At 42.3% G+C, this 23,770-nt stretch overlaps 1 protein-coding gene across 1 annotated transcript in view; it reads left to right on the top strand.

Annotated features, from left to right (window-relative positions):
* The window catches only part of NCKAP5 (NCK associated protein 5), a 355,478-nt gene that overhangs the window by 143,770 nt on the left and 187,938 nt on the right, over positions 1–23,770 (top strand). Inside the window, exon 4 of the mRNA XM_059476435.1 lies at positions 11,409–11,468. Within this exon, the coding sequence (XP_059332418.1) occupies positions 11,409–11,468 (60 nt within the window). The remainder of the gene's footprint in view (positions 1–11,408; positions 11,469–23,770) is intronic.

Genomic DNA, 23,770 nt, shown 5'->3' with positions numbered 1-23,770 from the left:
ATCATCTAATTTGTCAAAACACATAATCAGCCAGAGGCCACTGCCTTTGACTTTATCTAGTCTTCTTTTATAGACAGAATGATAGAAGAAACAATTATATCATTAGCATGGAACTGATTTTATTGCTATAAGGCTGCATGAATATGAATTTGTGTGTTGGGTTGCTGAAGGATACATCAAAGTGATTTTCAGCATACTGCTTGTTTCTGGCCTGGTGAGATGTGGTGTAGAGAACATTATTTTTTTTAAGGCACAGTGAAACATGTTCCTTAGTCTGGGGGAGGACAGCAGGAACTCCACCAGTTTATAACTTTTCCAAGGAAGTTTGTGTTACAGCATCACTTTAAATCAAAAAAAATTCCTTCTTATTAGCTTTCATCTGTTTTTCTCTTCACAAAACTGTAGCTTATCCAAGTCCACAGAAATTTATACGAAAGTCTGAATTTCTTTCTCTTTTGAAATCTTTGCATTCAATAAACAGGATCACATTCCTGAAACTGAAAACTAAGTGGCAATTATTGCCTGTTGGTAAATCTTCAATATGTTTGATGTAGACAATTAAGAAATGCTCTCAGAAAATAATTATTTAATTTATTTTATCTGTCACTTGCTGAGAATCCTATTGGAAGGCACCTGCAGGGGCTGTATCAAAAATGCTGTATCCAAAAGTGTAATCTCACTGTTCAGATTATTTCATTTTCTGTATAATGATGTGAGAAGAAATTCTCTTGTATCTCGGGTGGGTTGGTAGAGGAGAGCAGGGATGGGTTACAACAGAAAACATTATTCCAGGGGTCTGATCTGAGTTTCAGCTTCTTTGGCCTTAAAATATAGACAGTTCCCAGCAAAAACCTGTCCCCTGGCTGAGTAATATTTCTGGGTCTTACCAGAACAGTATTCTTGAGGGTGCAAAATGAGATTACAAGAAAAAAAACAACAAAAGCAAAACAATAAATAAAGAAAATTACTCTTTCTGACCAGGTTTGATCCTTTTTTGTATTTTCTCTGTGAGTGGAAGGTCATTGCAGATTTGTTATTGATTTATACAAAAAATATCTAAGTATTGAACAATTGTGTGAACACAAAAAAGTCAAGAGAAAGGGTTGTGAGCAAAGTGAGCAAAGCATAAAAATCACTTTGGTCTTGTTTCTTATCCACACAGTTTTTACAAGGTATTTCAGTGTTCATTTAGAACAGGACATGAGTGACATCCAGAAGGTTATAGAGTGTGCAATAAATTTAGCTCTGAGAGAAAAAAGACATAGCAAATGCAGCCTGTTAAGAAAACCATAAGTCCTCATGCTGTGGGCTTTCTGCATGGATAGAAACACACCACACTGTGTAACACCTTCCTTTAAAAAGAGATTACAAAGAATACCAGGAATTGTTGTGATTATCTGGGAACAAAGGAGTGGAAAACAGAGGTAAGAGGTCAACCAGTAATGAAGCAAAATGAGGTATCTTCTTTGAACTGTAACAGCAAAAGTGAAAACCTTTGTAGAGAGCAGGGAGGAAAATCTTTCTGAGCATTCTCACAAACAAATGAGAACTGGGTGTATCTCTTGGGCAGAGCCAAAGGAAAGCTGGTTATGAAGAAAGTAGTGGGATCTAAAAGTTTGGTGGAGTTTAGTATCCAACACAATGATTTTGGGGTTTGTGCCTTACACCCACTTTCCTTCAGTGTTGGGTTTCATCCCTTTTATTTTTATTTTTTTGTGTAAAAATGTATTTCTGCCTTTATTTTCTTAGCATACAAGAGGCGGCTTAGGGGTGTGTTTCTGGGATCTCTGGTTTACAGACCCAGTTGCCTGTAGTCTTCATCACTCTTTAGGAATTTGTTGATTTTCTAAAGATAGTAATTTACTGCCAGGATGTGGAATCAGTACTTTGCATGCATGTTACCCACAGAATGTAAAATAATTTAGATTAGGAGCAAGCAAATACTTTCTGGTTCTGGTAAAAGGTTTGTGTGGAAGGAATAGGTGCTGTGAGAAGTCACAGCAGTGTACTGACATTTCTTGCTGTTAGTTTATGAAAAAATGTTTCCATGATTTTCAGCTTTATGTGGAACAAGAGTTCTGACTTCATTTTCATAGAGGACAGCCATATAAATTTGAGCTAACACCCTCTCAGACAGCCTCAGGGGAGAAAGAGGGAAGGAGTGAGAATTCTTCCGTGCTTTGATGCATTGGTTGGGAAAGTTACACTCCTGTTAAGTGTGATGCATTTTATGTTAATAAACAAAAGATCATTAAGTGAAGACTGAAGTGCTGCCAATCCTGAATCTTTCATGAGCAATAAATTCTCATTAAAAAGCCCTTAGGGAAATGCATGTCCTTTCAAAAGAATTTCCACAGCACATCATGTCCATGTGACAAATCTCCAGAGAAAAAATTTATATGAGGAAAAGTGATTGGGGAAATTTGGTAGCTCAACTTCTGAGTCCTTTGCAATAAGAAAACCTTGTTTGCTCATTTCTTCCTTTGTTTTTCATTTTCCAAGGTCGCCTTGTATCCAGGTGAAAAAAATAATTCACTTCTGTTAGAAATGGCTGAATGGGTTTGGGTCACAAACCAAAGAATTCATCATATAGCAGGAGATAGATATCTTCTGGATTCTAAATAGCTACTTAAGAAAAAAGCCCCAAAACATAAGTAAACCATACAGTAAAAATGGTATAAATCTGTGTGCTGTAAGGATCTGACACTGCAAACCATCCATAACACCCCAACCAGAAACACAAGGAGTGAGACTCTGTCTGGTCTAGAGAAAGGCTTGACCCAGATTAAAACTGAACAGCAGACAGAGAGATGGGAATTTACACACTCACAAGCTGGGAGACACTGCTGAGAGCAGTGGCACTGAGAGGAACAGCTTTGCTTGCCCTAACAGGAGTTCTGTGCATGACCTGCAGCTGCAGGCTGGTTTGAAATCTGGAGTAGAGCAGAAGGGCTGAACGAAGTGCTCAGGGCAGGCAAGATGGGAGAGCTGCCCTTACACAGAGTGGTTCCTATCTGGTCCTTGCTCTGTCTCCTCTTTCTTGAACGTGCATTAAAAAAAGAAACTTTTGATAGCTCTATAGGCAGAGCTTTTCCATTCACATATCTCTTGTTGCTTTCAGTGTCACCAAGGGCCAGAAATAAAAATCTGCCTATTTAAAAGCAGCATCTGCTTCAGCAGCACCTTCCTTGTGTTGGTGGCTGATGTGTCACCAGGCCCATGGCAGCTCTACTGAACAGCCCAGTGTCACCAGCTTTGGTACTTCCAGCAAAGAGAGCAGGTGGTTTTGGGGATTAGGACCAAAAAAAGCATCTTGTGGGCGTGTGAAATGGAGAGTGGCACTTTGTGTGTGTTGGGAATAAGAGGGATTAGGAGGTGGTGATTTACACTGTTGCCTCTCTCTATGGGCAATGACCCTGGGCCTCTTTCTTAACCCACTCTGACCTCAACTGCATTATCAAGCTAAACTGGGAAGTTTGGAACAACCTGTTCTCATCATCCCACTTCAAGAGCTGCAGCTCCTGGACCATGTACTGCTGAGGGAGGATCAGGTGAATTGGTCATGTACCAGAGGGACAGTTTGCCTTTCACACTCACCTGTACTGAAGAAAGTCATAAGAATAATGTGGTGGCTCTGAGGATGCCATCAAAAAGCAGATAAACACTGCAATGGGATTTAATTAGAGAAGTGCAAACTGAAGGCCTTGTGCTGTGAAAGGATTCTCAGGAAGGAATTTGGTACCATTTAAGGGCTTTGATTAAACATGTCTTCATTAGTGTAAAATATTTTTTAAAAGTAGCACCTGAGAAAAAGAGCAAGCAGTAAGTCCCTTAGAAAAGAATGAGGATCTCTGTACAACAGCTGCCTATATAGTGATGTAAAGGTTTTTTTTTGCTGAATTAATATTCCATACTGACTTTTATTGGTCCTTTCCTTCTTTTTTTCCCCTTTTGAATGCTGAGGTTTCCAGTGATGATAATTCTTTGAGAACTTGGCAGCTTGCCTAATTGCTGTTCCCAATACAAGTTCCCACTGTATGCTTCTTGGATTGCAACTTATTGGCAGAAATAATATGGCATTAAATATAAATATCTCTGTTTACGTAACATTAAAATTGATAAATCAATCACTTATGTCAAAAAATTCCAAACTACAGCAGTGTGAATTTGTCACATTGCTTTTGCTCTATACTTTAGGGTGTGTATTTCAGAACAGAAACAAAAAGTTTTATAGTTAATATATCACTTTTAAGAATAAGAAATTTTGTGTGATGGATCCAGTGCCCGTTTATTTTTAGCAGTGAGTTTTAGTAATTTTGCTGGAACATATTGAGTCAAAAGATTTAAACAGGGAGCAAATCCATGAGAAATTTGGCCCTGCTAAAATCTTAACTTTGCTTTCTGTTAAATGCAAGGTTTGCATAATGCATGGACTATTTAATTTATAATGTGAAAACTTGTACTTTGCGTGTATTTCAGAGTTCAGTATTCTGGTGCTGTTTACTTGGGGTTTCTGGGCACTTGGGTTTGGATGTTTCATACTTGAGGAGGGCGCATTCAAGTTGATAGCCAGGTGTAACTCCCTTGCCTGCTGCAATTTACTGCTCTTTGTTTGGGCTGTTTATTAAAATTCAGTAAGTATCTCTCACTACTCTCTGCAGACTAGAGATGGTTAGAAAAATGGGAGGTATTCCCTCCATTTTTGTATTTCTAGAAAAACTCATTTTTTTCTTCTTTGCTCTGGAATCTCTGACCAAAAGAAAGGCTTCGGAGGAATATATCAGAAAAAAGAGTTGCAGTTGAATGCATAATCTCATGAATAATGGTCATAAAATGAGATGTTCCAGGAGATTTGTAAAATGATTGCTTGGTACAATTCATAATTATCTCAATGATTTGGCACTGTATCACACAGACATTAATCTTTTATCCTCCACCTGAATATGTGCATAATGGGGGGGGAAAAAATCACTTTTTTTCCTATTCTTTTCTTAGTCAAGAATCTGCATTGATTGTGATGGTTGATACCACACCCATGTCCTACTTGGTGGCTCTATTTCTTGTCATTCTAATTATTTTGCAGTTACTAATGAAAGTTATTTATTAAGCTTTTGCTCGTCACTTGATGTTTTTTCTGCATCAGCAAGGTTAAAAACCATTTCAACGTTCAAAAGAAAAAAATCCCATTTTACACGTTGGGTCTAGACCTCCTAACTGTTTTTTTTTTTTTTTTTTTTTTTTGCCAAAATAGGTACAAATTTTAAAGGTGGGCAGTATTGTGGAGTCAGTGCTAATAATGAAAGAAGACACTCCAACATTAATAAATAGATAAATAGAGATATTTATAGATAAATAGATATATTTTAAATGTTGTCTGAAATACCAATGAATCATTAAAGTTTGCTGCCTTGCACTCATAATTCCAATGCTGAAAAAAAAAATCAATGAAATGATAAAGATTGCTAGTGTGAGAGAGGATGCTTGTGTTACAAATGCATTGCTGCCCATTCCCATGCTCATGCTCAGAGGAGGGGAATTTCCCTGCTCAGGTGCCCGTGCTGGGAGAGCAATTTGTCATGGAAATAATTCAGGATAATCTGCCATGGACTCCTGATAACCTTTCCTTCCTAATTTCTTTGCCATAACTGTCTCACTTTTTAGCCAAAGACAATGTTTTTGCTTTTATAATGAAGGCTCTGCCCTCATGATGTTCCTCTCTTTGCCTTCCCCTTTCTGACCTGTTCTCCCATGATTTCTTCCATGACATTTCTCTTCTCTTTGGTGTCTTGTTTGGAAAGTGACTACAAGATTGTCTTTGAACTTCTTCAGATTAATGTATATGAAAATCCACTGGAAATTGGTGAGGACCCCATGAGGATTGTTGATCCTTATTTTAGATTATAGTTATAATTTTCCCTTTCCTTGCTGTTAGTGTCACCCAAAGAAAATGCAGTTTAAGTAAGTTACTACCTGATTTGCTTGTCCGGATTTGACAGAATCATGTCTTATAGAAGAGAAATTTAATGTAAATTGTATTTTCTGTAGGCTTATCTTTTATTACCAATAAGTTAGCAGTGAATAGGAGCTGCTCCTTGCTGGTGGCTCATCCTATCTTTCCTGCTTCTGCCTGACAGCATTAGTGCTTCCATTATTGTAACCCCAGTCCCTGAGATTATTGTAAAAGCAGTTAAATAAAGCCCGTACTTCGCTCAGCTTTAAATTTGCAATGAATATCCTTTTGTTGGGGGTGACTCCTTTATTGGCAGACCTGGCTGAGGCACTGAGGCTCTGGAGCCCAGCTCCACAGTGCTCTGACATTCAGGGAGCAGCGAGGAAGGAGAGGAAGGAGAGGAAGGAGCCTCGCCCAGCGCCGCGCCCGCGGTCGGAGCTGAAAGAGGCGCCGAGTTCACTGCAGCCATTCCACCCTCAGCTCTTCCCCTGTCACATCTCATCCATCCCGTGGGGTCAAGCCTGGTCAGCACTCGGATGGGAAACTCCCTGGAAAACCAGGAGCTGAGGGAGGCTGGGCACAAGCTGCATCTCTCTGCACAAAGCAGCACCCTGGCCCTGGGTCTGTTGTTAGCACTGTGCTATGTTTAATACATGTTTGATGGGCTTTAGTTGTGTTTTTTTTTTTTCTGGTTCATTGGAAAAATAATGCTGTGGCTACAAATAATGATATAGGGGGGAAAAAGTTAAGAAGAAGTCATTGTGATAGGTGGTAGATAAGGAGTGGTTCCAAGGCACAATGAGGCTTTGCAGATTCAGGTTCTAAGTCTCTGTCAGTCTTCTGTTTTCTTTTTCTCCATGAGAACAAAGTACTTATTCACCTTCTGAATTTCACAGCAACAGTGTAGAGTGAAAACTTGGTTGGGATTTCTCTGCTCCAAAATAGCCTCCAGAAGGTATGGAAGGATTCACTGGAATATGGCTTGGCCACTGTGCTTGGTCACCAACAATAAAACAAATGTTCATCATATTTTCAAAGCTTGACTTTGTCAGTGGTGATTTTATGGCTTTTCAAGTAGTGAAAGTTATAAAAGGACAACAAAGGTGGGCTTCACTTTGTGGTGCATTGGCTATTGGCTCATGGAAGGACTCACTGGAATATGGCTTGGCCACTGTGCTTGGCCACAGTCACCATCAGTAAGACAAATGTTCATTGTATTTTCAAAGATTGACTTTGTCAGTGGTGATTTTATGGCTTTTCAAATAGTCAAAGTTATAAAATGACAAGGAAAGGTGGGCTTCACTTTGTGGTGCACGGTGCTTCTAAGTGAAATTGCTTCAGAGGGAAAAATTCCAAGACAGGATGAAACACGAAGAAAACACATTCCTGTTCTTGAATAAAAAAAAGGTGGGTAGAGAAACAAGTTAGTAGCTTGGAAGCTTCATACCTATGGAATTTTGTTTTGCAGAGAAGTAGTAACTTACTTACAAAATAGGAAAAATTTGAAATCTTCATCAATGTTGACACTTGTCAAAACTGTAAGAGCTGTCAATGCATGCTGGAAGGTCGAGGGGCTGATAGGACAGGAAAGGACAGTGTCAGGGTGGATGGAGCCCTTCTCCCAGGGGATCATGGCGCTTAAAGTTTGCTGAAGAATTAACTTAAGTTTCAGATGATATTTCTGAAATATTTCCCATTCTTTTTGAGTCTTGACTTTGTTCTTCATTAAAGATAAAACTGCATTTCATCATTAAAACAGTACTTAATTACTATTTATCACTGTAAATACATCCTGGTTCTGTATAGCTTAGGTCTTGGCAAATGGATATATTGCAGCACAATTTTACTTTATTCAGAAGCTAATTTAAGTAATATCTTTCTTTGTTAGATGCAGGTGTAAAACCCTATATCTGGCAGTTTCTGAATCTGAGGTTTCCAAATAAAAATGAAGATCAAAGTTTGGGAAGCTGAAGTACACTGCTAGAGTTCTTGGGTTTATTGTATCAGAAGCAATACAAAAAGAACAACTGAGAAAAATAGAGCCTTTCATGGACTCAGCGTGGCTTTTATTGTGGTGCTTGATCTGGGGAGATGTGTTACCACATCAGGAGGAGCATCAGCATCTGTTCAGAATTAGGGGATAATTCTGATAATTAGGCAGGGGTTTGTGCCTGAATTGACTTCCCTGCCTCTGTCCTGTGGATGGGGAGAAGCTGGAGCAGAGCAGCTCTGTGGTGGAGCCCTGAGCTGTCACTGCCACCTGATACAGGGATTCTTTTGTCTGGCAGTCAAATGAGTGAACCTGGTGGGAAAGGAGTGTGAAGAAGGAATTTCAGTCTAAGGAGAGTTCCAAATATGCAGAATTATTTAGCACATTTGTGTTTTTCTTGGAATAAATGGGCTTTCCTCAAACTGTTGTTTTTTAGAACAAGCTACTGCAGTATCTACCAGTGATACTGAGATTTGAAATGTATCTTTCTTCCATGCACACACTGACTACTTTTGTGCTTGGTTCCATCTGGAAAGGATATAATTGAATCCTTTTTTGGCTTCTTTAATTATTTCTTTGCAAAGTCTTTGGCTGGGAATTTTGCCACTTACAATACAAATATTCAAACCTAAGAGCATAAAGTGTGCTTTCAAAGAGCATTTTTGTAAACCTTTTATCATTTGGAGGTTTTTCAAAAGAGAACATGAGACCTCCTCAATGAACATGTTTTAATTTTTTAAATCCCCAGAGAAGATTTTGTTTCCTTGCAGGCTGGCTTTAGTTGCTAATTAACTTTGTTAATTAAACATGCTATGGGGATGAAACATGCTTGATTAAAAATAAATAAAGCCATATAGCAACAAAGTGATGCTAGTGTTTTTTCCTATTTAAAAGCTAAGATTAAAAAACGAGATTAACTTTGAAGCTACATGTCAAATGTTCTCTGCATTTGAAACATCTGAAAGGCTAAAGCAGCTAAAATCTTATGGTTTTTGCAACTCAATCATAGCAAAATGTTTATTCAGTCGTAACACCATGTTAAAAATGGGGGCTGAGAGTAGCCACTGAAGGTGCTGCCTTAATCAGAACTGACTGAGATGGTGGATAATAACCACAGGGTTTGTTTGGTCATCCTTAGACATGAAGGTCCTTGTTTTTTCCTGTCATCCATCTCATATGGAAGCTTCCAGCACTGCACATTAGTTTGAAATGCTGTTGGCTTGTGCAGGGACTCTAAGCACGTTCCTTGCCCTGCACACGGGCGTGTTTGTGTGGAGGTGGTGGGAAATGGCTCGCAGCAGGCAGTGGGCCAAGTGCATCCCTGAGAGAGCTCAGAGCAGCCTCAGGGATGCCTGTGGTCCACGGGCATGCTGAGCTGCTGCCACTCATCCTGCCCAGAGGAGGGAAAGCATCCGATGGTCTGGCTGTGAGCCCACAGCTCCTTCACCTGGGCAGCGCAGGTGGGAGGGGGAAGCAGGAGCACAGAGTTTGCTTGCCTCAAAGCTGAGTGTTTGTAGACACTGTTGGAAAAAGTTGGCTCTTCTGTACCCGCTATGGCACTGTTTTTCCCCTCCTCCACATAATAGTCAGGTTTCTTTTTCTTTTTCTGCTATTTAAATATGGTTTTGTTCCTAATAACAGCAATGCTACAAACAAAGTTAGAGAATGCTTTGCTGTCCTTCACTGGGAAAATTGCTAAGAAAACCCTTTGGGAATATCTGTTTGAATGATCTTCACCCAGTCAGGGAATACCTGGCATTGATGGAGGAGCCTCTTTATGAATAGACCTTGAGTGAAATTCATTCTCATAAAATTCCAGAAATGTGTAACTGATTCTGTGTTGGAGTTAACATGGAGTGAGGGAAGTAGGAGTATTCCTGATGTAGGAGACATAGCTAAATAAATCTCTCCAGACCACTGGCAGGAAGTGTACGGAGGAGTGGTTTGTGGGGAGATTTTGTTTATTTTCCCCCACCCCCCACATATTTTCTCATAAAATATCTTTAGGCATTTGTTTTGCAATTAAAAGGTCAAAATCTCCTCAAAGGGAAAACTTGCTTTTTCCACTAGAACATATTAGGGCACTGAAGCAGTGCAAAAATGCGAGGGGCTATTTCCAGCAGATGAACTAAACCCTAAAAATAGGATTAACCAGTTTTAAAGTTTTCCTGTGATAGTATCTGAGCAAGGAAGGGGGGGAGTGGTACATGTAGTTTAGAAGATGAGTTTAGGACACCTATGTTAAGGCTCTTGACTAATTGCACTTCTCAATTTTCCATAATTTTTCACATGTGCCAACGAAGGTCTAGATATCACGCTGGAGAACACAAACACAATTTCTGCAGGGCTGTGGCTGTATCATCTTCAACTTTTGCTGATATTCAGTGGTTTCAGCATCATCCCTGTGTACAGATCAGGATTTTGGCAATGCCTGGTGCTAATCTGATACCCACAATTGTTGGCTGTATGGGGAATGCTGATGGGTGCTGTGACAGAGACTCAGCTTAATCACCACATCTTCTGCTGAAATGGAGAGGGGGCCTGGTGCAGTGACCCAGGCACACTGAGCTGTGACTGAGTGACAGGAGAGCTGTCATTCCACAGGAATTAGGCAGGCACGTGCAGATTTTTCTCATCAGGAAAGGTGCTTGAGAAATGCTCTAAAGGCTACTTTTTATTCTGCAGGTTTGGGAATACCATAGAGCAGTTAGTTTTTCATGTTGGGTAAGACTGACCCAGTCAATGATAGGAGCATTTTCCAAGCCTGGGTCCTACTTCTGCCCTGGCTTGGCACTTTTGCAGGTTTTTGGGGGATGGAGTTTCCCCAGGCCATACAATGGGAAATTATCTTTCCTTTTCTATGTATGCTAATCACTACTTTTCATTTCTTTCTTACAACTTCTCAGTGTACTTGAAAATGTGTTGTGGTTGCCAAATCCTTAATTAAACAAATTAACTATTAGTTGAGTTGAGCCAAATATTTGTGTAAGGATCTTATATGAAAAAAGGCTAATTAAAAAAGATCTAATAATTCAGTAGTTGCAAAATGCATCACAGTGTGTTTATATATAGAATAGAAGTTTTTAATTTCAATTTTATGCATATATTTATTGATGGTGCAACAGACTTCGGGCATGGTGCAGAATAAAGCTGATGTGCAGGGCTATAGGAAAATAAATAACACAATCTGATTTGCACAGTCTGCTTCCATATCACCGACATGATGAGCTGCTTTGTTGTTTGAGTGAAGCAAATTTGGATTCAGCCGATTTATTGAGAGCTCTGTCAAACTGCCACGGAATGAAATAATGAAATAAATGAAATAAAAATGAAATAATAACACAACCACCAGGTCCTGCAGGGGAGCAGAGGGAGGAGAGCTGGTGGGGGTTACCCCAGCAATGCGCAGGAATGGGGGAGCCAGGGGAGAGTGAACTGCTGCTCACAGGCTTTTCTTTCCTCAGGGAGAAGCTGTGTGTGGCTCGGCTGCAGCGGGAGGTTGCCCAGAGTAAGAGCGAAGGAGCCATGGTAAGCTGTGAACTGCTCACTACTTTGCAATCCTTGTCCTGCTCACCTTTGGGCTGGATGGAGGTGGTCACTGGAGCATCCATGTCTGGGCACAACAAAAGGTTGCCAATTTATGGCATAAATTGGCATAAATGTGAGGAAAATGTTCATAAATGTGAGGAAACTCAAGGCTTGGTTTCCTTGGAAAAGCCATGGGAGAGAAAAGCTGCTTCCGTTCCTCACTGGAATTAGAAGCAAGGCAAGCACAGAAAGGCAATTTCAGATCAAAAGGCAGCAGATTTACTTGCCTGTTAAATCTTAGCTAACCACAAAAAAATGAAAGAACACAAGCATGGAAGCTTAGAAAAACCCCTCAATCTGATAATTTTGTAAATCATGTAATGCTCCTTGTATCTTCATTTTTTGTGTACCAATTCATGAGATTAGCCTTGTGAGCAAAAGATGAAATGGCAGATTTTTAGTTGACCGCAAACCTCAATTTATAGAGTGCCTTATCTCTTCAAAACAATTTTCTTTGGGAGCCAACATGTGCTGAGTGTGCTTAATTACTTAATATCTGAGGAACTGTTTCCATCTGTTAAGGAGTTTGTTTGTCCCTGTCTTCATATAAAATGTCTTAAGCTTCCATGGGAGAAAGAAGGCTTGTTCAAAAACCTTAAAACCCAAACTATCCCCTTGAACATATGTGGAAGTGCCAGTGACCTGAGTGATTGCACAGTTGGCTGTGAAAGACTTTGGTGGTCCCAAGTTTGTTTAACTTAGTGGGGAGCAGCCGTAGCAGGTCTCTGGGGAGGGGATGCTCTGTGAGCTGTGGGATGCAGGGTCCTTAAAATCCCACCTGCCTTCAGTGAGAGCCATTTATAAACCTTTAATGATTAACATGGCGAGATGAAGGTTTGGAGGGACCTCAGTGACAAGTGGGAGAAACCAGCTCTGGGTTTATTGCTCCCACCACAGCCCCAGATGTGCCCAGCCCAGGTGTGGGAGCCGCTGCCCTCTCCCATCCCAACAACACCCCCCTATTCCTGCCCTTGGGTCTGCAGCATGGCTGGGCTGGCCACAGGGAGTCTTTGAGATGGGGTTTAAGCAGTTGGGAAGCCTGGCCTGTGGGTAATTTATGAGAATGGGCACAGAAGTCCTGGAGAAAGTGGGGAACAAACTTTTATCAGGTAAAGTTGCAATTCAGGAGTCCGTGACTGAGATAAAACTCCTGCTGCCTCCGGGAGGAATTTTGCCTGAGGAAGAATGGCAAAGATCAAGCATTGGATTTGCAATTGCATTTTAGTTTTCAGTGTAAATAAATGTCAAAATCTGGGAAGAGCTGTTTACTCTATTTGAAATATTTCCTTTATTTTTTTAAAACTAGCATTCCCTTGGAGGCATAGCAGTAATATAATATATTGAGTGTAAAATATACTTAGTGGGATAATCCCAGACTGTGTGAAATGAGCAATACTGATTAACCTTCCAGAGCTGCTAAGGTTTTTGGTATGTGCACCCACGTTGTGGTCTCCTCTCTTGCCTGTCAGACACTTTCTGTGCTTTTCACTATGGGTTTGTGCATCACTTCTCTCTGTGACCAGGGTGTAATTTTGTGTAATTTGTTGAGAGGCCAAGTGTTGTAACCCATTAGGAGCTGACAGGTAGCTCTCCGGGGGTGCACTCTTCCCCCAAGGTAAATACTGGGTCGTTTTTTCCCTCTTCCCTGAGGGCAAGATGCACAATTATCCTGAGCTAGAGCCAGCGCGCCTGTGGAGACGATTGCTTTGAAGCAGTTGATGTATGGAAAGTTCTTTGTGTCTCAGAGCTGGTGATTTTAATATGAAACACAGCAGTCATTAATTAACATTAATGAACTTGCGCGGCTGCGAGCAGTGTGGGAGCAGCCAGGGTCCAAGGGCTGGAGCATTTGAGCCCAGGGGAGGGCAGGGATTAACAAAGTCCTGGAGCCGCGTTCCCAGGGCGAGGAGCCGGCAGCACACCCTGGCTTTGGAGCAGATCCTTTCCAAAGTAGCAGATCCTTTCCAAACGCTTGTAGCCAAATTTCAGTGAGGGATTTTGAGCCAGCAAGCCCTTGGCAAGCATGGGGGCTCCCTCCTGAGTGGCACTGGCTGCCAGCAGCCTGCCTGCAGGGTGCCCAGCCCGTGTGCTGCTCTGTGCCCTGTGATGGGCATCCCCTGGGGACAGCAGGCTGGGCAGGGCCACCAGCCAGCCACAGGGCGCCCGAGGGCCTGGCCCTGCTGTCACCGGGATCAAAGCAATGGCATCCCCCAGCCTCCCTGCCACGGCTTTGTTTAATTACTAATTAGCTAATCGCCTTTACTCGCTCCCGTTTGCTTTTTGTTTGTTGTGCTGGTGAGATCGGTGTGGAGGTTTTCGTGTAAACAGCTCCTTCGTTTGGGAAGGGCGCAGGTGACAGCACGTGGCACCTTTAGTGGCACCTGCAGCGCCTCGCTGGTTCACGTGGAGAGCATTTCTTGCAGTGGGAAGGAAGGCAGGGAGCACAGGGAGCTGCCCTGCATCCTGGGAGCTGTGCAGAGCATCACACAAGCCTTTGGCAGGCTGGCACCTCATGTAATACCCACTAGTGTTTTCTGCTTCTTTAAAAAAACCCAATTCTTTGGGTTTTGCTGGCACAGATAGGTCAGGAGGGTAAGAGGTGACCACTTTATGTAAAACACACGAGGGTGTGTGTAAGGCTCACTGGCTGGACAGTGATTTGGAAAAGGATCTGGGGGTGCTGGTCGATAGCCAATTGAATATGAGCCAGCAGTGTGCCTTGGTGGCCAAGAAAGCCAATGGCTCCTGGGCTGCATTAGGAATGGTGTGGCCAGCAGGAGCAGGGAGGTCATTCTGCCCCTGCACTTGGTGAGGGCACGCCTGGAGTGCTGTGTCCAGTTCTGGGCCCTCTGTTTGTAAAGGATGTTGAGATGCTGGAGTGTGTCCAGAGGAGGGCAACAAGGCTGGTGAGGAGCTTGCAACACAAACCCTGTGAGGAACGTTTGAAGGAGCTGGGGCTGTTTATCCTGGAGAAGAGGAGGCTTAGAGGTGACCTTATTGCTCTCTACACCTTCCTGAAGGGAGGCTGTAGCCAGGTGGGGTTGGTCTCTTCCACAGGGCAGCACTGACAGAACCAGAGGACACAGTCTCTAGCTACGTCAGGGAAGGGATAGGTTGGATATTAGGAAAAAACTTTTCACCAAAAGAGTAATAAATACTGGAATGCTCTTCCCAGGGAGGTGGTAGGATCACCATCTCTGGATGTGTTTAAAAAAAGACTGGATATGGCACTTGGTGCTACAGTCTAGTTGAGGTGTTGGGGAATAGGTTGGACTCGATGATCTTAGAGGTCTCTTCCAGCCTCTTTATTCTGTGATTCAGGGAGCAGGGAACATGTCCTCTGTCCCTGGGGGTGCTGGAAGGATGTGGTGCAGTGAGTGTTCCCTGTCCTTCCCACTGGGATTCATCCAGCACCCAGGAACCACAGCAAGGTGGACATGTACATAAAACAGAGACTAATAAACACAAAGCATGTGCTGTAGAAGCTGCTACACTGGGGTGGCTTTGCTCACAAAATGGGTCTGTGCATCTGTAAACATCTGGTGAGTGATGATGGAAAGGATGTACGCAAGGAGAAGTTTTCCTGAGGCTGAAGATCAGTCAGTGTGTGCTGTGCGGTACCAGCGTGTGCGACCCACAGTGCTCCCCAAATAATTGGGTTTTTGATATGTCCCAGAGTTACAGTTTTCCTGACTGATTTGTTAGTGGAAGGTACTACCAGTGAAGGTGAAATGAAGATGCTTCATTTCAAGACAAACATCACCAAAGCCATACAAATAATCTTGCAATACGCTTTTTCCATATCTTTGTATGGAAAATCTGATACCTGGTATATTGGATGATGTGGATTTATGACCTTACTCCAATTGTGAACTGAATCATTCAGGCTGAATACCTGACAATTGCTCAAGTTTCTTTATTTTATGAACCACCATCAGTAAATATTGATTGTTCACTATCAAAATGTGGAATTATTGCAAATCCATCCCTTGAAAGTTCCAGCCGTACTGACCCAGAATTGTTTGGCTGTTCCTGTCACTCATGGCCTTTTATTTGATAGTCTGCATGTTCACAATTTTCTTAGTCATGTCTCTTCTGACTCATCAAGGATGACTCTTTGTAAAGGAAATTGAGATGATCAGTTCATCTGTGTACACTTCTCACTGCATTTGATGGGGACTGTGCAGGTGTCTGTAGTGACAGAGATTCCATTTTTAAAATAAGCAGCTTTCAAAGCAAATCACAAGTTTATTTCAAAACATTCTGAAGACTGAAAACCATGTTAGTCATGAAAGTATTTTTTGTATCTTTGAAGTGCATGAATTTTCACCTTTGGACACAAAACATAAGCAGGAAAAGTGTTCATTGTGAAATTTTCTTAACAGTGAACAGTGCCAGGTTAGGAAAAATATGAGAAAAATGTTGCCACACTTTAACAGTAGAGTTCTTGTAGCAGAGTGTTATTTTAGCAGAAACTAGTTTAAAAGCCTAAAATGAACCAAAAGGATATACAAGTACATTTTGAAAGCTTGAATAAGTTTAAAAATTACCCAGAAAAAAGTTGCATTTTTTATTTCATACCTTTATTTGTATCTGTGCTATACAGTTTTGTTGGTTTGTTCTTTCCATCCAAGTCCTTCAGTTCAACTCTATTTTCCATTAGTTCAGTGGCCTGTAACCTACATAAAAGAAATTGTACCACTCTGGCAATTTAGCTGTGAAGGTTAAAGTGGGATGCTGCTGCCTTTTATATCTACATGGGTTTCACTTAGGGTGGGCCCTAGGCTCTGATTTACCATGTGTCCTGCTGCGCTTTAAGTGATGCAAAGTGATTATCATGGGCTCTTCCTGGTGCCCATCCATCCCACACCTGCACCCTTTTGTTGAGAACACACCATGTTAAGTGAATGTGAGCTCCCCACTGAATAGGTTTCCACCCTCTGGTAATCCTTCTGCATTAGATTGATTTATGAATGTATCAGATTCTTTGTTAGCATGTAAACCACTAATTAATTTAAAGCTCTCTGTGGAAAAATTAAAGCCCTGGTTAAGGCTTTCAACAGGCTCAGATGGTGCTAATAATGGAAAACCAAGTTATATTAATGAGTTTTGATGCGATCAGCACAATTCTTGCTTTACAAACAGTTTTTGCAGTAAAACAGTGGAGGCTGCAAGTTTTTAAATAAAGAGTGGAAGAAATAGAAAAGGCTTAAAAAAACTAGCAGAGTCAGTAACATGTCCCATTATTATAAGGAACTGAGTCACTTCTGCTTGTTACAAGTTTCTTAAATGTAGTGGATTTAGATATATGTAACAGTCTCTTCAAAAACCACAGGAAGTGCAAACCACTCTGGTTGCCTGATTGAAACGTAAATTGTAATCAGCTTTGAGAAGATCTGCCTCTTCTCATCAAGCACTGCCAAACTGGAGCGTTCACATGGAGATGGATGTGTTGAAGTGTAGAAAAGGTCTTGACTGAAATTGCATTAAAGTCAGTTGAAAGTTTGACTGCGCTCTCATCTTTCCCAAATTGCCTGGGGGTTTGTATGCATTTTGAGTTGTTTGCTCTTTACTCCCGTTCAGGCTTTTAGCACGGGTGCTAGTTTTTGGTGAGAAGAAAGAGACCATACCCCAGCTTGATGATGCTGTGAGTGAAATGAAGATAGAAAGCAAAATTTTTTTTTTTTTTTTAATTCCTTGTAGGAAGCTGAAAATGCACAGTTGGAGAGGCAGCCCATGACTGTAGGAAATTGTGCCTCTCCTGGGAGCTGCATTTACCCCTCGTGGTGCTCTCGGCTCTCCCAGGGCACTCAGACACCGGAGTGATGAATCCTGCCATCCCCTCCGGCCGTGGGGGAGGCTGCTGTAGCAGCAGCACCCGGGTCATTTAAAAATAGAGGATATTTAGTAATAAATGAAGTGTTAAAGATGAGGTACAAAAGGCTAAATGTTCTTTCCCACCTTCTGGGTCCTTATGTTCTAGGAAAGCATCTATCTGTGCTTTAATTAGAAAGTAGCAGAGAGAGCGCAAGTATCTGTTTTGAAATGTCTCATTGAATATGAAATATCCTAAACTAGAAAAAAGCAATCTGGCCCTTGTGCTGCCCTCTCTGTGAAGCTGTGTATTTATGCACAGAGAGCCCTGCTGTCTTGCTCTTTTTTCTCAGAAACTCCATCATACTGCCCTCATGGAAGCTCATTGACATTAGCAGCAGCTTTAGCATCAATAATGATTATCGAAATTCTTTACAAGCCTGGTTTAATGCTCCTGGACCTCATTAGTTTTTCATACTTCATTAGGCCAGATGCCCTCATTCACAACTTTGCAGTTTTATCTTCAGTGGTTTTCAAACATAAACCCTTATGTCCTGTATACCTTTACCCAGGACACATACCCTTATGTCCTGGGTACCTTTTGTTATTTGCTTCAAATGTGCAAATATGTGGATGTGAAAAATGCCAATCACTTGTTTTTTAAAATTTTTAAAGTTTAATAGTAATAAAATGGTTGTAAAAATAGTAACACAATTAGAGTAATAACAATTTGGACAAATTGAATTAAGACAATACGAGACAATAAAAACAAAGAGTTACGGACATCCGGGTACCTTTTTCTGGGCATCACGAGCCCAACAAAGGACACCTGTTAACCAAGGATTAACCCTTAAGAACAATAGCCCGTTGCATATTCATACACTTCATTCATGATGCATAAATTCCATTCAAACACAGGATTCTGTCTAATCAGTGTCAACTTCTTCCTTCTAATCCTAACAGCACCTTCAAGGTGGGAAGAAGTTCGTTTCTTCTGATAAGAAGGCAATAAATTCCCTGTCTCTGAAAGATTTAGGTGTCCTGTGGCTGCTATCTATCTCACTGCAAGCCCTTTCTTAAACAAAGCATCTTACATAGCATAGTTTCAATTTTAACAATTTTTATAACCTAAAACTGTGTTTAACACAATACTTAAGAAAATTAATACAGCATTGTTTTCTAACAACACATATAATATTCATTCTAGTATTTGCGAAAAGCCAATCATAAAATACATGCATTTTTCACATGGATATTTAGAAATTCTGTATTTTAAAGTTATTATGAATTTAGGTATTCTCTATGATTTAAGTTGCTGACGCTTTCAGCAGTCATTTTCCAACGAGAGACCGATTGCCTGTGCTAAGAACCGGCCGCTGTTCCAAGCCAGGGTCGCTCTGGGGCTGGCAGTGAGCTCCGAGCGCGGTTTGTCCCGCAGGCTCCGAGCGGGAGAGCTGGCAGTGAGTTCGGAGCGCGGTTTGTCCCGCAGGCTCCGCGCTGGAGAGCTGGCAGTGAGTTCCCAGCGCGGTTTGTCCCTCAGGCTCCGAGCCGGAGAGCTGGCAGTGAGCTCCGAGCGCGGTTTGTCCCTCAGGCTCCGCGCTGGAGAGCTGGCAGTGAGTTCGGAGCGCGGTTTGTCCCTCAGGCTCCGAGCCGGAGAGCTGGCAGTGAGTTCCCAGCGCGGTTTGTCCCGCAGGCTCCGCGCTGGAGAGCTGGCAGTGAGTTCCCAGCGCGGTTTGTCCCTCAGGCTCCGAGCCGGAGAGCTGGCAGTGAGCTCCGAGCGCGGTTTGTCCCTCAGGCTCCGCGCTGGGGAGCTGGCAGTGAGCTCCGAGCGCGGTTTGTCCCGCAGGCTCCGAGCCGGAGAGCTGGCAGTGAGCTCCGAGCGCGGTTTGTCCCTCAGGCTCCGCGCTGGGCAGCTGGCAGTGAGCTCCGAGCGCGGTTTGTCCCGCAGGCTCCGCGCTGGGGAGCTGGCAGCGAGCTCCGAGCGCGGTTTGTCCCGGAGAGCGATCCCCATGGATCGGGCCCGGCCGGGCGCTCCCCGCTGGCGCCAGCAGAGGGCGCTGCAGGCACGGGAAAGGCGCCCCCGGAATTCCCGGGCCGCGCCGGGATCGCCCCATTCCAAAGGCAGCGCTGCTCTCCCTGCACCCGCAGCGTCTCCGGAATCAGCGGCACGGAAACACCAGCGCTCCAGCCAGAGAGGCAGAAATAAGCTTTTCCCTTTCAGCTGGAGCTCACCGAAGTGGTGTCTCACTCTTCAGCAAGTCAACGTAAAAACGAAGTCAAACAGAGTTATGTAAAAATCACTGAACACGTAAAAAAAAAAACCAAAAAAACAAAAAAAACCCCAAAAAACAAAAAACAAAACAACAGCAACATCAAAATGCATTTATATAAGGTCTGGAAGTAAAACAGAGGCAATGTGTAGAAAGCATGTCATGTTGGCTAAAGTGCCCTCCAGTAGAAATTGCCATTTTTAGATAACAAAGCAGGGGATGTACGGTGCAGAAAGGGCAGGGCAGTCTCAGAGCATCCATGGCTGGACGGAGTATTGGAGTGGCACTTGGCTCCAGCGTGAAGCAAATCCTGCTTTATGACTGGGAGCAGATGGATCCTGCTCCAGGCAATACCTCACTGCCTAATGGCAGTGATGTGCCCATGCACTAATAACAGTGAATTGCAGGCATTTTCATATCAAAGGTTAAGCTCTGCAATCCTGAGCTCCTCCAGGCAATGACAGGAGTTGACTCAAGTAAGCCACACACTCACTGGATTAATATTTTTGCAAGGGTGACCTGAATAGGGCCACCAATCTGCAGGCTGAAAAGGCAGAACATTTCTGCTCTGGTTTTAGCTCATGCAAAAAAGGGATCTCAGGTAGGACTGAATTAGTCACAACATCTAAGGATGAGGAACAGGAAAGGTGAATGTGTGCACTGGGCCAACAGTTTTAATTTTATGCAAACTAGGAAGGTAAATTTATACAGATTAATAGTAGTGAAACTGCTGTGGTATACTTGGTGTTGCAACTTTGTTCTTGAAGTACCTGGGGAAATTAGTGTGTTACAAGAAGTAAAAGAAGTTGCTAGATTTTTGTTGGGCTTGGTTTGTTTGGTTTATTTTTTGGTGGCCAGTAGTTAAATTATTACTGTAGAATTTATAATAACAGCAATCGCTTCTGTAAAAGGTGTGTTTCTGTTGTTAATTTGGGAAACCGAGAGAAATCCATTAATTTATCTTCTTAAGACTTCTTTTAATATTTTTTTAATTAAAGGTTTTTTTCCCTGCATGGGGCAGAAAAGGTTAGCAGGAAGGAGAGAAAGTTCCTGTACAAGGAAGGACAAAATTTATATACCAAGAGTCTCCCGGTTGTGCTGCTTCTATTAATTTCCCATTTATTTAAATTCATGCAGTGTTCTTGGGGCTTGTTCTGTGAAGTCAGTGCTGACCCTTGGAACGAGTCAGCTCAAGCAGTGCTTTAAATTGCAGTGCTTTAAATTGCATGTGAGAGTGCAAATTCCTTACTGGCAACAAGCTTTTGTTCAGCATCCAGCCCATGAGCCCTGATCCATAACTGCCCCACAGCACCAGGAGAGCAGGGTAAGGTTCTCCTGGCTTCTCAGCTCCCTCTGGGCAGTGACACAACATAGGTATACAGAAAATAATCTGCTGAGGGTGAATAAAAGAGAGAGCAGAAACTGGGAAAAACTCTTGGCCCGTTTCTGTCCACTGAACACTTTACAAGTAGACAGGAAAACTATTTACAGCTCATCTGAAAGAGATTTGGACTTTATATTTTGGACAATATTCTTTGTGCCATTAAGTCCCATGAGCTTTTTTGTTGTTTTTCTCTTGGCAGAGCATAATCACATCTCTCTGCAACTTCTCTCAAAGATTTAAAGGAAATATTAAAATGTAGTAAGGAAGTAATGTCTTCCTGTACTAAACCTATTTAGCTTTGTACAAATTCATATAATTTGGGCAACTGTGATTTTTCCTGTCCTTTCCCTTCCAAGTCCAGTTCTCATAAACTTTAATTCAGTTTTTGCTTTGTCAGGAATTTGCTTTTCCATACTTTCTGTTTGTTTTGGCTCCGTGTCCATTGCATTGTGATAAGGCATCTTTTGATATTCCACGGGATCTTTCATAATGAAGATCTCATGACACAGTTTTCCAAGTCTGGAGCTGGTGATCAGACTTGCTTGCATGTCCTGCAAGAGGAGACTGTCTAGACTGTGGGAATGACTGTGATGTTTGGATTGTGTTATTTCCATACCGCTTGGCATGATGCACTCTCTAGTTAGTCTGGAAATTAATGATGGTGCCAGGCCTGGTCTAGGGCCTTACCTGGCTGTGAAGTGGCTTTTCTTCCTTCTCCAAACTACATGGAAAAGTTGTGCTTTCCATTTAGTACCTTGCTGTGTGACTGTAAATAACCAAGTGCTTAAAACCCTTCTTCACTACATTCATTAATGGCCGTGTTCTTTAACTTTGGTACTTTGGTGTCCTACAAGGTCTGTAATTACCTTTGCCACCTAAATCCTTTATAATCCTGGAAAATATTAAATTTCTGATCCAATTTGCAAAACAGGCTTTGTTGTCACTCTTCTGCTGTTTGTTTGCCTGTGTGGGTAGTGAACCCTTTGGGGAAAAGGCAGGGTCTTCTAAATAGTGCTGGTTGATGCTTGGATCCTGGAGTGCTTGTGTGCCATGGACAGTCACAGCCCAGGGGCTTGGAATGAATAGTGAGAGGGGATTTGGCTCAGTGTGTGCTGTTCACACTACTGCCATTGTGTAATTACATCTTTATGATGCACATTGTGATTGGCATCCATGGTGACATTGCTTATTTAGAAATAATTTCTGAGTGTTGGGGAAAAATCATTATCTCTTGGGAACCTCCTCTTCCTGGTGGCAAGCATTAAAAAGTGCCCTGTGGCAGTGGCTGGCACAGTTTTCCATTTAAGAAGCTTTTTCCATGGATGTCTCTAGAGGAGCAGGTCAGAATTTCCAGGTGCTTGTTGGAAATCTTGAGTTGTGTACTTCTTCCTGATGTCGTTCTTAATTAACCACCCAAAAAGGGAAAACCTGTGATGTAGGAGATATCGTCAGAAAATACATGCACTAAGTGAGAAGTTGAAAATGATTTTCATACTACAGCTAGCCTTTGAGAGTTGCCAGCTCTCATAGTCTAAAGGCAGGTGTACAGTGCTTGTGTCTTCCATCAGTGGATAAGGGAAACCTGTTCACAAATAGGTGGGAGGAGATAAGTGGAAGTGAAGGTGTGAAGACTGCAAGTGATCTAACACACATCAGAAGGAAGAGCCTGAGAAGGAGCATGAGCAGGTGAGCAGAAATACTCTAGTGAGCCACAAGAAACAAGAATATCAGCTCTGGAAATGTGTTTAATGTGTAAAGGGAGACAGGAAGGAGAAGCTTGCCTTGGTTTTGCTCTCTCCATGTAGCCACTGGCTTGCAGCTCAGTGCCTGGGCAGGAGCAGGAGCAGCAGTGCTTGGTGGCATTGGTCCCCATAAACCCACAGCAGCTGAACCAAAGCCTTGTGCACCTGATTCCCAGGAACCCAGCTCTGCTTGCATGGTCCTTTCCAGTGCGGGTGGTTCCTCTCAGCCCCTTTAGACAAGTTTGTTCATAATTCTCCTGTATTGAATTTGATGTCAAACTTGATGGCTTGAGTGAGTGGCAGGAGTTGCTTGTTTTGGTAATATATTGCAGGAGTCCCCAGAAGCACTGGGGAAGAGCATATTTCCTGTTCTCTAAATGTGCAGCAGAATTTCTTTCTTGCCAAAACTGAAAGACTGTATAATCACAAAGAGTTTGCTAACCCACTGTTCATTGTGCCCAGTGGGCTGTTCCCAAACTGGCATGGCTGGGATTCTGGAAGCCTCTAAAGCCTCACTGGGCTGCCCTGATTCAGGGCAAAGGGGTCACTCTCCTGCTTTTAAAGTTTCTGCCCCAGTGAAAGACAAGGGAGCTATGTGTGGAAATGATCTGAAAATTCAGTGTGCTGGCCAAAAGCTACTAAAAAATTCAGAATTACTCTCCTGACTCCTGTTTCAGTGCTCTGCATGGTAGAAAATGTTCATGCAAAGTCCTTCCTGATTTTTAATTATGTGATAATGTGTTTTATTGTCCAGGAGCAGAACTTCTGCTCAGTCTAATAGCTGCTGATTATTTTCAGCTAAGTGCTGAAGGTGGAAGTGGCAGAAGAGGCTCCACTACTTGGTTCTAGTAGTTAGTTCTTTCTGTAGAAAAGGAAACCTGTCTTTTCTCTTCAGGAATATCAAGCTAACACTTAAAATTGTCAACACTCACTATTAAGTTGAAAAAAGCCAGATTGTTATTTTTTGTCTTAAATGAGATGTGTACATGGCTATGTGCAGTTAATAGATGAGGATAAACTAGGGTTAAATCC

This window comes from Ammospiza nelsoni, chromosome 7 (genome assembly GCF_027579445.1).
Source record: "Ammospiza nelsoni isolate bAmmNel1 chromosome 7, bAmmNel1.pri, whole genome shotgun sequence".
NCBI classification, from domain to species: domain Eukaryota; kingdom Metazoa; phylum Chordata; class Aves; order Passeriformes; family Passerellidae; genus Ammospiza; species Ammospiza nelsoni.
Note: the sequence above shows the minus strand (reverse complement) of the source record. Positions and strands in the feature narration are given on the sequence as shown.